At 34.8% G+C, this 15,699-nt stretch overlaps 2 protein-coding genes across 2 annotated transcripts; both read left to right on the top strand.

The window, feature by feature from the left end:
- On the top strand, window positions 1–4,540 carry LOC142623867 (G2/mitotic-specific cyclin-2-like). Its single transcript, XM_075797343.1, has 11 exons — window positions 1–181; window positions 297–432; window positions 550–606; window positions 927–972; window positions 1,096–1,248; window positions 1,336–1,461; window positions 3,131–3,220; window positions 3,340–3,561; window positions 3,648–3,746; window positions 3,841–4,019; window positions 4,277–4,540. Exons 1-11 carry the CDS (start codon window positions 127–129, stop codon window positions 4,419–4,421), a joined length of 1,308 nt encoding a protein of 435 aa, XP_075653458.1. The 5' UTR covers window positions 1–126; the 3' UTR covers window positions 4,422–4,540.
- A 4,868-nt stretch (window positions 4,541–9,408) lies between these two features.
- LOC142625824 (phosphoserine aminotransferase 1, chloroplastic-like) lies at window positions 9,409–11,109 on the top strand. The gene has a single exon (XM_075799547.1). The coding sequence runs from the start codon at window positions 9,496–9,498 to the stop codon at window positions 10,783–10,785; it is 1,290 nt and encodes a 429-aa protein (XP_075655662.1). The 5' UTR covers window positions 9,409–9,495; the 3' UTR covers window positions 10,786–11,109.
- Window positions 11,110–15,699: the final 4,590 nt, after the last annotated feature.

The raw sequence follows: 15,699 nt of genomic DNA, 5'->3' as shown, positions 1-15,699 counted from the left end.
TTCTTGCAAAGGCTCAGGCTTTAGAGTTTTTAGATGCTCTAAAGCTTCTGATTTTTTTTTTTGTCTTAGGCTTAGTGAGGGTTTGGTGTGTGATTGTCTCTTTCTTTCAGATAATCATAAGCAAAAATGGTTATTACTGATGAGAACAATCCTACTTTGAACAAACCCACAAATTTTCAAGGTAAACCCATTTGATTATCTGCTACAAAGTCTCAGATTTTGAATGATTTAACATTGAACATGGCTATAAAACACCAAGATCTGACCTGGGTTTTTGTTTTTTGAATGATATACAGTAGGAGGAGGGTTAGAGATGGGTAATAGAAAGTTCGGGCAGGAGATTAGGCACAACAGGAGGGCTTTAAGCGTCATTAATCAGAGTTTAGTGAGCAATCAAGCATACCCCATTGTTAATAAGAGAGGCTTGTCAGAGTAACTTCTTGATGCCATAAAGTTTAAATTTTTAATTTTTTCTTTTTGTGCATGCTTGTTCCTTTTTTTTTTTTTTTTTTGGGAATTGATTTTTGTTTATATTTTTTTCTTGTTTAGAAAACATCAATTCTTTGAAAAGAAACAGGCTGATCCAGTGCACCGACCAATTACGAGGTAAGAAATTTAAAACTTGGACCTTCAGACCTTAATTTCTTCAATTTTCTTATGTGGGTTTTTGGCTCCAAACAAAAGGTGTTACTTACTAGAAAGAAAAGAAATTCAAATTTTGAATTTCAGATCTTTGTTCCCTTTTAAAGAAAACAAACCCTCCAATTATAATGAACCAATAATCAAGATGAGACAGATATATGATCCAAACTCTTTTTTTCTTCATCCTCAGTTTTCTAATCATCCAAAAGGAAATTTTTTGAATTTTTATCAAAACTTGTCTTCAAATTCTTTGTGGTTAAATTTTGATCTGCTGTGTTATTTAGGAAATTTGCTGCACAAATTGCAAACACACAGCCACCTTGTCCCCAGGTATCACTACTCTCTCTCTCTCTCTCTCTCTCTCTGAGAGAAAACATGGATCCAAATTGTATATGTGCTCTATTTTGTTTTTGGTGGTGCTGAGATTGATTTTTTGGCTCTAACTATGAATAGGAAATTAAGAAGGCAAACCCATCAGCATCAACCTCAAATGGATTTGGAGATTTCATCTTTATAGATGAGGAACACAAGGCCCCTAAAGAAGACCACCCAGTGCCCATGTTTTTAGAACAACCAGAAGCAATGCCTAGTGAAACTGATGAGATGGTATCTTTGTGTGTGTGGGTTAACAGTTAATTGAAAATTATGTTAATCAATTTATAAGATTGTTGATCCACTGGTTAAATCTTTTAGGAGGAAGTTGAAATGGAGGATATAGTCGAAGAGCCCGTCATGGATATTGATAGCTGTGATGCAAAGAATCCACTAGCAGTTGTTGACTACATTGAAGATCTCTATGCCTACTACAGGAAAATGGAGGTAAATTGAACTTGATTTTAGCTTGTTACTGTTTCACTGACTAAACTTACATGTATAATAGTTTTCATAGTGTCTATCTTCTTCAATTTATAGGTGTTGTGTGTTTAGGGATCTAAACCTTTCTTCCTTTACCCTTAAACCTAATCCTTTTGGTATAAAATGTTTTCCCTACCACACACACACACAAATCTCTCCTACAAGTTCAATTTGAAATTCACATACTTTGTGTAAAGAAGTCTTAGAATACCCATAATGAGTGGTTTTGGATTCTTCTATCAATTGTAATTTAATAAAATTAGTGAAACTATCAAAGAAAACTCATTAGGTGCACACCTCACTTATTTTCCTTTTAAATTGCTAAATTATTGAATCACGTTCAGTTTAAAATATACATTTCTTTTATGTGTGTAACCTTGTGTAACATTGAAACTATTTGAAGATCCATAATAAAACGTTTTGAAATGGTACTATTATCATAAAAATGTAAAAGTGTGATCTTCCTAAAATGTTTTTTAGTTTGAATAAGAGGTGGCGTGGTTTTTTTAAAAGTAAAAAAAGAGATGGCACCAATTGTTTGTTTTAAGAAAAAGGGTGAGGTCTATATATAAAATCAAATTTCTGCTTTTGAAAAGTTTCATATATTGTAATACAACTCAAAAGGGAAAGGTCACCATCTATAGAATGGCAGGAATATGTAGTAAATTGTATTTTGCAAGCACATTAGATATGCGTGCGCGGGTTCATTAGGTATGCTCACACAGGTTCGTTAGATACGAGCTTGCAGGTTTGTTAGATACGCGCATTTGCGCGCCAATTACATGGTGTAAGGAGACCTCAATTTAAGTAGTTACTGATATGGCCTAAGCTATTATGGTTGTAACAACTCTGGCAATTTCATCATTTATTTTTGGTATTTTGAAATTTTTTTCATACTAATTAATTATGGTTTTCCATTATATATTTACCATATAAGGTTGTGATACTTATGTATTTTGAACAAATGGCAAGAATTTTTGCTTGGCTTAAGTTTTTGGTTGTTTTTTTCTCCCCTTCCTTTTCTCTTTGGTCTCAAATACTTATATAGTTCAATTTAATAAATTAAATTAGAGTTAGCATGTTTTTTAAACAAGAAGAAAAAGGAAATGGCACATTTTGAAAAGTTTCATATATACAACTCAAAAAGGAAAAGGTTACAATCTATTGTATAATAGAGGGAATATGTAGTGTGTATTTTGCGGGTACATTAGATATGCGCACGTGGGTTTATTAGTTATGTGCATTTGTGCGCACACACGGGTTTATTAGTTACCTGTATTTGCGTGCCAAGTACACGTAAGCAGACCTCAGTCTAAATATGGCCTAAGCTATTATGGTTGTAACAACTCAGCAACTGCAGCATTTATGTTAGGTATTTTGAAAGTTTTGTCATACTAGTTATTAGTTGTTTTCCACTATCTATTTGCTAATGATACCACTATATTTTGTACAAATGGCAAGTATTTTTGCTTGGCTTAAGTTTTCTGTTGGTTTTTTTTTCTTTTTTCTAAGCCTCAAATACTTGAAGTTGATTTTAACAAAAGTTTATTGTATGCTTACAATGGCAGTAACTAACAAGGAAACCATCAATTTTTACCTATGTTTGGTTACTGAACACCAGTATTTTATGCAGTGTTTTAGCTGTGTTTCACCAGACTATATGGCACAACAATTTGACATTAATGAGAGGATGAGAGCTATACTGATCGACTGGCTTATTGAGGTATGTACAATTTTCTCCTACTGAACCAATGTCTAAAATTTGGTTTTCTGGTTCAAATTGGATTTTTTCTTATTCTAGTGTCAAATTTGAGCAAGGTATTAATTGTTTGAATTTAACAGGTCCACGATAAGTTTGAACTCATGAAAGAGACGCTGTTCCTTACGGTTAATCTAATAGACAGATTTTTATCCAAGCAATCAGTAGTAAGAAAGAAACTTCAGTTGGTTGGCTTGGTTGCCATGCTCTTAGCATGCAAGTATGAGGAAGTTTCTGTTCCTGTAGTTGGGGATTTGATTCTTATATCAGATAAAGCGTACACAAGGAAGGAGGTTCTGGAAATGGTACTTTTCTTTGGTTGTGATTATGCCAACGCTATAAGATATATCTGATAACAAATTATTGACCCCTGCTCTTCATAAATCTCCAGGAAAGCTTGATGCTCAACACACTGCAGTTCAACATGTCGGTTCCAACCCCTTATGTTTTCATGCAAAGGTTCTTCAAGGCTGCTCAATCAGATAAAAAGGTTAGTACTTGGTACTCTTTTCAGTGAAAATTGTAGAGGCATGTTATTACTGCAAATGAGTATTGTGTACTTAAATTACAACTTTATGAAACAGATTGAGCAACTGTCGTTCTTCCTGATTGAGCTTTCACTAGTGGAGTATGAGATGCTTAAATTCCAACCATCTGTATTAGCAGCTGCTGCAGTCTATACTGCTCAATGTGCCCTTTACGGATTCAAGCAGTGGAATAAGACCTGTGAATGGCACACCAGCTACTCAGAAGATCAGCTTTCGTGAGTCTTTCTTACCATTTTAACTAAATGTATCCTAAGCGCTGTTAACTTAGGCTTCCAAATTAAATTCAACCATGTGTTGCATTGACCATAAACATGGTTGAATTTAATTGTCTTTATAGAAAGATGTGCCAAATGGTTGCATTGAGAAACCCTAAAATACAACATTTAAAGAACCATACCTAAGTTCCTCCTTAATTCATACATGCATTCAATTTTTTACTAATGGAGATTCATTTTGCTTTGCTTGCTCACAGAGAATGCTCAAGACTAATGGTAGGTTTCCACCAAAGGGCAGCAACAGGAAAACTCACAGGGGTACATAGGAAATACTGTACATCTAAGTTTGGCCATACTGCAAAACAGGAACCAGCTCATTTTCTTTTGGAGACCCAACTATAGCAGGCCATGTACAGTTACTAACAACATTACATGACTTTGGGTTGTGACTGGGTGGGGAATACTCATACAAGCAACTTGGGTTGCACTGGGGAGTTAATTTTCTAGATAAGCCTTCAGCCTTGGTTGTTAATTAACTGCCAGGGTTGTTTTCCTAAGTTCTAATTGAACATAATTCATTCTTTCCCCCTTTAAAATTGTACTTCTATTGTTGTTCCCTTTCAACAATAAATGTGATGACAATTTAAATGTTTCATTTCTCAATATTTTTAACATCTGGATGGCATAAGAAATTCATATCATTTCATTCCCTCTTTGTTCTTTGTGTTTAAAGCTTTCTGACTTGGTCGCAACAATAGAAATGGAAAATGAGAGAATTCAAAGAGACCTAAGGGTTGGAAAATGCTGCATTTCCGCTGCATTTAGTATTATCTGACATTTTCCATGGGGATTTGTTGGAATCTTATATCCTCCCTTGATCCTTGAACTAATCAAGGCCTATACAGCTCCTTTAGACCAACAAGCCATCGACTGCAAGCCAATGTGCTGTTCAATGAGCCACTCCCTCTAAAGAAATTCACCACCAACCCCCCGGCCTGGGAAAAGGACTTGGATTTAAAATGTTCATCTGGCAATGTCACCATAATACCTACAAGATCTAATATATTTGCCTCATCTTTAGTGTTTTGTCCTCAATGCTCTCAAATAGAGACATGTTTTAAGGGGTTGCCGATGGGCAAAAACTATTTGGACCATGTCACTTAGCCAATGACTATTATTATTCTTCATTGCAAAAGATTTAGTTACAGCCATCCCTAGGACTTTAAAACTATCCATGAGAAATCATATGGGACATTTGCTCTTCGGCTTTTCCATGCATATAGGTATAACAACAAATAATTGAGCTGAACTTTGGGCTGTTTGCAAAGGAGTAGCTATGGTTAGGCACTTAGGATACATGCATGTTAATTTAGAAGTTTACTCAAAATGGGTTTTATCTGTACTAACATCTTAGAACCTGACACATAAGATTGGTTCACTTTTGTAAACGTTGTATTACGCATAAATATCTCATGTATAAGATAGTTATTGCTAGAAAACTTGAAGCATGAAGGGTGGGCCTATTCTCCACCAAGCCCAGTATGATTGCACTTCTAAGTTCTAACCGTACACAATTGGCGAATGGAGAGCAAGGGATTTGTGGGCCAAGGTCCTCACTCGTATGCATGCCCCTTATGCTTTAGTGGATGGCTTTGATGGACACTAGGTCCAACATTTCAAGGGCTTGGGCTGCCGTGAGGAAAGGTTGGCTCAAGAATTTGTCTGTGCTCTATCAAAATTGGCTTGGGCCTGCCGATAAAAAAACCCAATGACCCTTTTGGCAGAGAAGATCATAACCTATGGTGATGAGGCTAGATAAACTGGTGATCGCCATGGTTAAGAGTATCCACAACAGTAGAGCTAAAATTTTAACAATTTAACTTTATAAAAAGTTATTTTACCTATTTTACCTACTTATTTAACAAAACATGCTGCAATAGTGGATCTATTTTAGCTTTCAACACAATAAAATAATATAAACATCACAATAAAATAATATATCTACTACAATAAAATAATATATCTCACTACCCAAAAAATATTCAACCACAATTTAATTAGAAAGGTGAATAATTTTTTTTTTATAGCTCTCAGCTACAGTGCTCATGTATTGATACATGAGCATTGTAGCACTTTAGCTAAATTTTTTTGCTTTACCTCCACTGCTACAGGAGGATTTTTTTTGTGTTTGAGTGAAGCTAAAATAGTTATATAGGTATTTAGCTCCACTACTGCAATTGCTCTTATATGGCTAAAAATTGAAGAATATTGGACCGTATGGACGATGCCACATGATTAAACATAGGCACATGTCATCGTCTTGATGAGCTCAATACACAGAATTGGGTAAATGATTTATTATAAAATCTCATATAATTAAATGAAGATACATATTACTATCTTGACGAGTTCAGTGCACATAATTAAACATGGACACATGTTACTATAGTAAAACGGCACATAATTAAATGCAAATATATGTTACCATCCAGACGAGTTCAGTACACATAATTAGATACATGTCACTGGCCAAGTTCGAATTGGTATCTGCAAACTCAGCAAGGCTTGTGACGCGGTACTGTAGAGCTGTCAAAAACATAGGAAAAGTTCTTTTTGAGTTGTGATTTTTTTGGCCTACCAAACCTAACGTCTTTATCGACCTTATTTGAACAGCCAGCACCCTAAAAAATTAATTAACTGGGGTGCAAGACAAGTAAACAAACCAAGTAAAGAAGACCAGTGTATCCAAATCTGAGAGGACGTAGTTTCCATTCCACCAACCACCAACCACCAACATCAAACAAAACATGTACATGTGTAAACTTTCAATGTACCTTGGCACCTGGCACTTGTCACTTTCAGTTCCCCACTTGGGATATAAATAATTGAGGCTTTGTTTAATAGTGTAGAAACAACTAAAATTGTTATTTAATACTATAACGCATATTTTTATATATTTTTTCACTCATATATATTTTCATAAAACTTAAACATTGTTATTAGAAATTTCTTACCAAACAGACTTTGAATATTATTTTCAAAATCTTCTCCATTTCCTTTTAAAGGTAAAGAGGGCTGCCTATTTCTTTTAAAGTGTCACCAAAATTTGAATTTTAAATGAGTTTTATATTTTCATAAAACTTAAACATTGTTATTAGAAATTTCTTACCAAACAGACTTTGAATATTATTTTCAAAATCTTCTCCATTTCCTTTTAAAGGTAAAGAGGGCTGCCTATTTCTTTTAAAGTGTCACCAAAATTTGAATTTTAAATGATATTATAGTTAATTTCTCAAAAACAAACGATATTATAGTTAAATAATAAATTTACTCTCTAACTTCATCATATTTTTAATTTAGTTTATTTGATTTTATTTTGAGTTCTTTAATTTTCATTTCATTTATTTTGAGTTCTTTAATTTGCTTTTGCATTTAAAGACAACTATACACGTGACACGTGTAGGACCTGGAGTAAATTGTAATCTCAAAACTGTAAAAAAATCTGGTCTTGGACAGCGGACTTCAAATCTTGCAGAGTAAGACTGTGGGAGATGAACGGTTGCGGCTCAGAAATTTTTTTTCGGGGTCATTTGGAAAGTTAAATTAAACAAAATTTAATAAAAAGAAAAATTAAATATATTTTATATCAAAATAAATAAATAAATATATTTAGTTATTGATAAAAAAAAGTCGCAAATATATAAAATGATATAATATCATTATATGAATTTTCATAGTTTGAAATCATTATATGATAATTTATTATCAATTATTATTATTTATTGTCAATATGGGTAGATATAACCATTTTATATTGTTGAGTTTGTATAATACTTTTATTTTATGCAGTTGTCACTATCTATTTATTATTATTTTTATAAAAATATTTTAAACTAAATGACAAAACTCATCTCACTTGTATTGTATAAATTATTTCTCATGAATTTCATCTCATCTCTATTCTCTATTTGACTATCTCGATATCTCTAATTTTAAGAGTAAAGAGTGAGTGTTTGTTAGTTGTGTGTATGTGTCTGATATGCGCATTATTATTATTTTTTTGTTATAAAATAATTGGTGTAAATTATGATGTGTGTTAATATATGCAGGAATCATAAAATACAAAGGGCTTGATACTTGCATGTGTATTGTTATCATGTTATAACAATTTTTAGTTATAAAGTTAGTGATTTGAGGAAAAAAATAGCAAAGTTAATATGTGATTGGGGTGAGCAAGATTTAAGCCACAGTGTGCAAAAATATTTTTAATGATAAATTAAACGGGTAAAAAAATATTATATATATAATATTTTTTTAATAAAAAGTCAGGGGTTTCATTTGAACCCCTGAAATACATTTAGCGCGGTCCATAGAGATGAAGGCTGGGTTTGGATAGCGTCCCATGGTGCGTCTGCGTTTTTTTGTGTGAGTCCTGTGCATTGTTCACGGGACCTACAAGTATGAATTTCAGCAAAATCAACTTTAAAACTAGGTCTTACGGGACTATTTACACATTTAAAAATTATTTTGCTACAATGTTTTTAGTTTTCAATAATAAGCAGTATCTAAACAGATTCGAAGAATAAATCAAGAAAAAAAAAATTAAAACAGCAAACCATTGAACCAGACAAGACTCAACAAAAGAGAGAGAGAGAGTCAAAAACTCATCTATAGATGCAAATCTTTTGAGACTCATTTGTAAAGCGGTGTAATTTATTAAGGATGAAGAAGAGACATTCTCACAGTAAATTCCACAGTACGGTTTTTCAAAGAGGATTAAGTAAAAATTTGATTTTTTTCATTTTTTTGTTGTTGAGATTATTGTTAAAATAATCTTGTGTTTATCGTTAGGTTGTTGATATATACAAAATTTGTCATTAGTAGGATTTTTTTTTTTTTGGTATTGGCACTAATAGGATTGTTTTCCTATTTAAATGAATGTAAATATTTTCTTATAAAATCAAATTAATACCATTTATAAATGTATATAAACATTTAACTGGGATGGGGGCCAGAATTTATCTTCTCTTTTAAAAAAAGTTTCAAATGGTATGGATAACTCTCTTATTCAATATATATCTACTGAATTTTAAAAAAATAAAAATTGGGGGCTCTGCCACTTTCCATGAAATCCACCAAACGTCGTTAGTTTGAAAAGTAAACTAATGGCAAGATTCAATAGAATTGAGTAAAAAAACAAATTAGAATTCAAAGATTTCAATATTCAATAATAAAAAAAAACTTAAAAAACTAAATAAAAACATATCAAAACTAATTATAATTTAACCCAATAATACATACTCCAGTATATTTAATAGATACAATATACCGTACAAATACAACACATTTCATATGATTCGTATCTAATATCCCCTTTAAATATCATACCAATATTCATTATTTCCACCAACCCCCAACTCTCTCTCTCTCCCTCTCTCTCTCTTTGTCTGAGATCTCAAATTCGAAACCAAGCACCATGGCTATGGCAACATCACCCCACACCCTCCTACTCAAAAACCCCAACCTCACACCTCTCAAAAACCCAAACTTTAACAACCCCATCACCACCACCAACACCAACACCCGTTTCAACCTCACTACCAAGCCCATATCAATCAAATGCGCCGCCACATCTCAAACCCAAACCCCAATCCAAGCTCCCCCACAGACCCAATCCCACCAAGATCGAGTCTTCAACTTTGCAGCTGGACCCGCTACTCTCCCAGAGAAAGTCCTCCTCAAGGCCCAATCGGAGCTCTACAACTGGCGTGGATCTGGTATGAGTGTCATGGAAATGAGTCATAGAGGCAAAGAATTCCTCTCTATTATCCAAAAGGCTGAGTCTGATCTCAGAACTCTTTTGAATATTTCTGATGATTACTCTGTTCTATTCCTCCAAGGTGGTGCCACCACACAATTTGCAGCTATACCTCTCAACCTTGTTAACCCAAACGACACTGTTGATTTCATTGTTACCGGGTCTTGGAGTGACAAGGCATTCAAGGAGGCTCAGAAGTACTCTAAACCAAGCATTATTTGGTCTGGGAAATCTGAAAAGTACACAAAGATTCCATCTTTTCATGATTTGGAGCAAAACCCAGATGCCAAATTCTTGCATATTTGTGCTAATGAAACCATTCATGGTGTTGAATACAAGGACTACCCAAGTCCCAAAAATGGTCTCTTGGTGGCGGATATGTCTTCAAATTTCTGCTCCAAGCCAGTAGATGTTTCTAAGTTTGGTCTCATATATGCTGGGGCCCAGAAGAATGTGGGGCCATCCGGGGTCACTATTGTGATCATCAAGAAAGATCTGATCGGGAATGCACAGGAGATCACTCCTGTTATGCTTGACTATAAGATCCATGCTGACAATAACTCACTCTATAATACACCACCTTGTTATGGGATTTACATGTGTGGTTTGGTGTTTGAGGATTTGTTGGATCAAGGAGGGTTGGTTGAGGTGGAGAAGAAGAACAAGAAGAAGGCTGAGATTCTGTACAATGCTATTGATGGGAGCAACGGGTTCTATAGGTGCCCTGTGGAGAAGTCTGTGAGGTCATTGATGAATGTGCCTTTCACTTTGGAGAAGTCAGAGTTGGAGGCTGAGTTTATTAAGGAAGCAGCTAAGGAGAATATGGTTCAGCTCAAGGGGCATAGGTCAGTTGGGGGTATGCGTGCTTCTATATATAATGCCATGCCTTTGGCTGGGGTTGAGAAATTGGTTGCTTTCATGAAGGATTTCCAGGCAAGGAATGCTTGATTTATATTAAAGATTGTAGCACCCTTTTCGTTTTTTTGGTGTTTTTGTAACATGTTTGTTGTTGAAGGTGGGTGGGTGGGCTAGCTGGTAGTTTTGAATTTTGATTGTATTGCAAGAATGATGACTGATAGTATTGGTGTTGATGTCCAGCAAGAGAAGTTTATTATTTAGTGGTTTAGGCGTTTTTAGATGATTCTGTCATGCGATTTGCAAATTCATAAGTGCATGACAGTTATGATTTGGTGATTGCCAAATCGGTTATATGGATATCTAGTTTTCAAGTTTTGATGTTCATTTCAATAAAGAAAGATCCTGTTCTTCATAGCTCCATCCTTGTTTTTGTTAGCATTTCAAGAATGTGAATGACCTCATTGTTCGTTCACAGGCAACAACCTCTTTTGGCATTTCTGCCACTTTTAGGTCTTCAATGACTCAGTTGTCTCTACATGCCAAGGTATGCCACTATGCCAGAATCAAAGTGTTATACCTGTTTCATATCAAAGTTTCAGATTTTTAATTTTGTCAATTGAGGTAAAGCTTAATAATTTTATGGAAAATGTCTACACACACGTGACACAGCTTGTTGCACACAAAAAACCTTTTGAATTGAAATCATGACTTGTCAATTCATAAACTGAAATTTGTACTTTGTATGTAATAGGACTGCCCTAATTTTATTCAGGGAAAACAGAGAGAGAAGAGAATCTTACAAGACTCGAAGTTTTAATATTGAAGATAAAAAGGGTTATTACTTATGACTTCTGATTTAACAGTTATACTTGATGAATCAAGGATATGGGTTATAAATTTTGTTAGATCATGGATGGGACCAATCCTGTAGTAACTTCGAAGGCTTTTGTTAGGATAACAATCTAACATGGTCATTTAATGATTAGGCACTATCTCTATAATGTAAGAATAGCATTTGAACTTACAGCCGTATAACTTTAATTGTTAATGTCGGAAGATTCTTTTAACTAGCAAAATGCAATATGCCATTCATTTGGACCATTAATCATCAACTGAGCAGAAGTTATATTTGACAAAGAAAATGGAACAATCCCCTTTTTTTCAGGCACTCTTTTGCTGACCAATTATTGTTCGGTAAAGCGTGGAACATACAGCATCAAGTAACAAGAGTGGAACAGACAGCATCAAGTAACAAGAGGTTCACATCAAAACCTGTAATAATCAATCAGGGCAGGGACCCAAGTGGGTGTTAATTAGATCCAAGCCCCCTCATCCTCGTTTTTTTGGTCACCAGATTCACCACACTGATTAATTTATATCACCAGCTTATGGTTGAGACGGTATCTAATGCACCCGTCCAATATAGAACGTGTCTCTCACAAGCATTATGTGAGCCCTCATTTTTCCAAGCTAAGGTTCTTGACCCAGCCTGCACATCAGTTCCCACTTCCCACTCTCTTGGAAGCCATAAATCACCAGCCTCTGAATCTTGACGAATCCACCGCAGGTACCAGCCAAAATTTTCAGATGAAATTTCAAATTGAAACTTAAATTGACTCCAAATATAAAGAAACTTTGTAGTATAAAATGGCACAAGCCTACTAGCTTTTGACGAAATTGGCTAATGTCATGACGTGTATGACTTAATACCATGAGCTCCATAACTTATCTTTCACCCACCAACCCACACCAACCCACAAGGCCATTCGTTGAATGATGCAAATCACGATGATGACAACAACAAAATAAGGCTCAAATAATACCTATAAAAAAAAAAGGGAAATAAATAAGTACTAGAAATTGCTATTGACCTTATTCCATCGGTATTGACAGAAACCTCACTGGAAAATGTAAAAATTACTAGAAATTGCTATTGACCTTATTCCATCGGTATTGACAGAATCCTCATTGGAAATTACCTTCTTGTTTCTCCATGATATAATTTTCACATATACTCTACATTGAATTGTGAAAAAGAAAAAAGAGACTGGGAAAAGAAAAAACAAAAACAAAAAAGGCTTGTGTGGCTGCATGCAACTCTTTTAGGAAGAGTAACTGAATACTGCTGAAATGTTTAACACTTTAGCCTCCCCCTTGATATTGAGGTATATCATTCTCTCTTTTAATCGTTCTTTACAATATCTGAACCTTTTTGTTGGGTCGCTAGATAACTTACTATGGACATAAGACAGAGTGACGAGATCGGTCAAATCAGCTTCTTTCATACCAGGAAAGAGAAGAGGGGATGCTAACCAATGTAGCGTTTTTGCAAAAAGAATACAAGATATACTGAGACCACGCCTGCGGCAAGCAGCCAACACCATTGCTGCTGAGTTGCAGTAGCAGATAATCCTCATGCAATAAAAGAATCCTTTTGACTTGTTTTCCACTCTTAAGAAAATGAGAATCTTGAGAAAAGAGAACCTGGATCCTGGACCGTCACTTGCTGGGCTTGGTGGAACATCTGTAGAGGCGCGGTATGCTTGTTGACACTTGTGAATCTGCATTTGCATGCAAAATGCAGTAATTAACAGATGGTTGAAGATGCTGTACTGAATCTCATTGCCTCTTTTAAGGAACAGTTTCTAATATATGCTTGAACACATCCTAGAATAATGAACTGAACTGCAATGCAGCATCATAGCTTGAAACCATGTCAGAAAAGACATACATGACTTCAAAAAGGTCAACAAATAGGTACTTGCCCATCTTATCTAAACGCACTTCTGAAGTTTTATGCAAGTTTTCTTCCAAGAAAACATAGTGGATTGACACGTTTGGAATGATTACTTGTACTGCTATTTTATGGCCCTAGGCTACCATCTTTGCCTGCTAGCTAGGCATTCAAATTAACATACTATGTTAAGGGGTAGCTTACCATGACTTATATCATTATGCAGAATAAAATAGAGACCATGACTTCAATCAGAATACCCAATAAAAATGGAGCATCTAATCCAAACTGAGAATTCTACCTCTTCAGGAATAAATTGAAGCAGCATTCCAATCACGAGTAGTAGAGCCTCCACTTCACCTGTTGTGGCAAAAATCATTATAATTAAAACTACCAAGTTTTCTGGTTTCACCAACATACATACTTCATCGGCAAAAGGAAATAAAATTCAAAAATTACTTTCGTGATTATAACAGCTAATCTTCAGTAGAGATACCTGTTTCAAGAAGCTTTAAGATAACATTTTTCAATACATCATATCTACCCCTTCCCTCTTTTGCAATCTTTTCATGTTGCGAAGCTCAGTCTTTAGCATGGCTTCCTGCACTCATTATGTTCAAACTTCTATTATAAACTAATGAGAAGCTCTGCTCCCCTCACCCCACTTCCGAATAAAGAAGAAAGAAGGCAAAATTGCATACAAAGACTTATAATATGAGTAGTCCTTGGGTTTGAGGCACATAGAAAACACTTTTTTTTTTTTTTCAACTTCCCTACATATATTCATAGACATTTAATAATCCTGTGCTTCCATTTTATCAACCTCACATTTTCATTTCAGCTGCACTAGTCTCATAAAAATGTTTCTTGGTAGCCAGAATTTCTTTGCTGTCCTTTAAATACACAAACAATTGAATCTGCAAAAATTTAGACAACTGTATACCTGTTGGCTATGGAGACGATTCTCACATTCAAGCTCTTCAATTTCCTCGTTATTGAAACAAAAATCAGAAACTAAACTGGGGGAAAAAAGAAGATTTAATTTAGATTTCATCTGACATACTTGAAGTGCTAAAATATGCCGTTGTAACTGTGCTAGCTCTTCCTCTCTCTGAGCTTGCTGCCTTGCCAAAAGCTGAATTTCAAGAGAAAAATCATCATCAACCAAAATTCTACTTGCATGCAATGCATGAAACAAATTAATCTAAAGATGTACCAATTAGCAAGCATCCATTCATATTAAAGAGAACTTTGTGTAGTTGATACTGAGTTTCACAAGAATTTGTCCATCTTCATTGGAGAACTATAGTGATACAATTTTTTTGAAAATAAAGGCTATTGTGATATCCATCAATACTCCAAAGCATAAACAACGGCTACTTGAACATTATCCAAAAAATCTTCAATTAACTAATGAATACAAAAGTTCATCAAGATATAAAGCCTAGGTGGAAGCCAGAAAGTTTTGAGGGAAAAAATTAAAGAACACAAGATTAGCATACAAATTGGTGACAAAATAAATAAATATTTCTAGTTTGTGTGGTTTTTATCTACACCAGCTCACTTATTCAGGCACTTACACCCTCTTAAATTTGTCCATCAGAGCTGGTTAAAACTTGATGCTCTATGATATAAATGGCTACTTGCTAAATTGGCATAATAAATGCATTTGGAGACTCAACAAAGTACATTTTAAATGAGAACAGATTTTTTGAGAGAAATGTTTATACCAGAATCTGCTGTTCTGTTGTAGAGTTGCTTAAATTTTGTGCATCCTGCTTTTGCATGGCTGATAATACCAGTTAGAGAAGGCTGAGATTCTTTAAAATGCTATTGATGGGAGCAATGGGTTCTATATGTGCCCTGTGGAGAAGTCTGTGAGGTCATTGATGAATGTGCCTTTCACTTTGGAGAAGTCAGAGTTGGAGGCTGAGTTTATTAAGGAAGCAGATAAGGAGAATATGGTTCAGCTCAAGGGGCATAGGTAAGTTTGGGGTATGCGTGCTTCTATATATAATGCCATGCCTTTGGCTGGGGTTGACAAATTGGTTGCTTTCATGAAGGATTTCCAGGCAAGGCATGCTTGATTTATATTAAAGATTGTAGCACCCTTTTCGTTTTTTGGTGTTTTTGTAACATGTTTGTTGTTGAAGGTGGGTGGATAGGGCTAGCTGGTAGTTTTGAATTTTGATTGTTTTGCAGGAATGATGAATGATGGTATTGGTGTTGATGTCCAGCAAGGGAATTTTATTATAGTGGTTTAGGCGTTT

The sequence above is a fragment of the Castanea sativa genome, chromosome 2 (assembly GCF_040712315.1).
Source record: "Castanea sativa cultivar Marrone di Chiusa Pesio chromosome 2, ASM4071231v1".
NCBI lineage: Eukaryota > Viridiplantae > Streptophyta > Magnoliopsida > Fagales > Fagaceae > Castanea > Castanea sativa.
The sequence above is the reverse complement of the archived record's forward strand: the minus strand, read 5'-3'. Positions and strand labels throughout refer to the sequence as shown.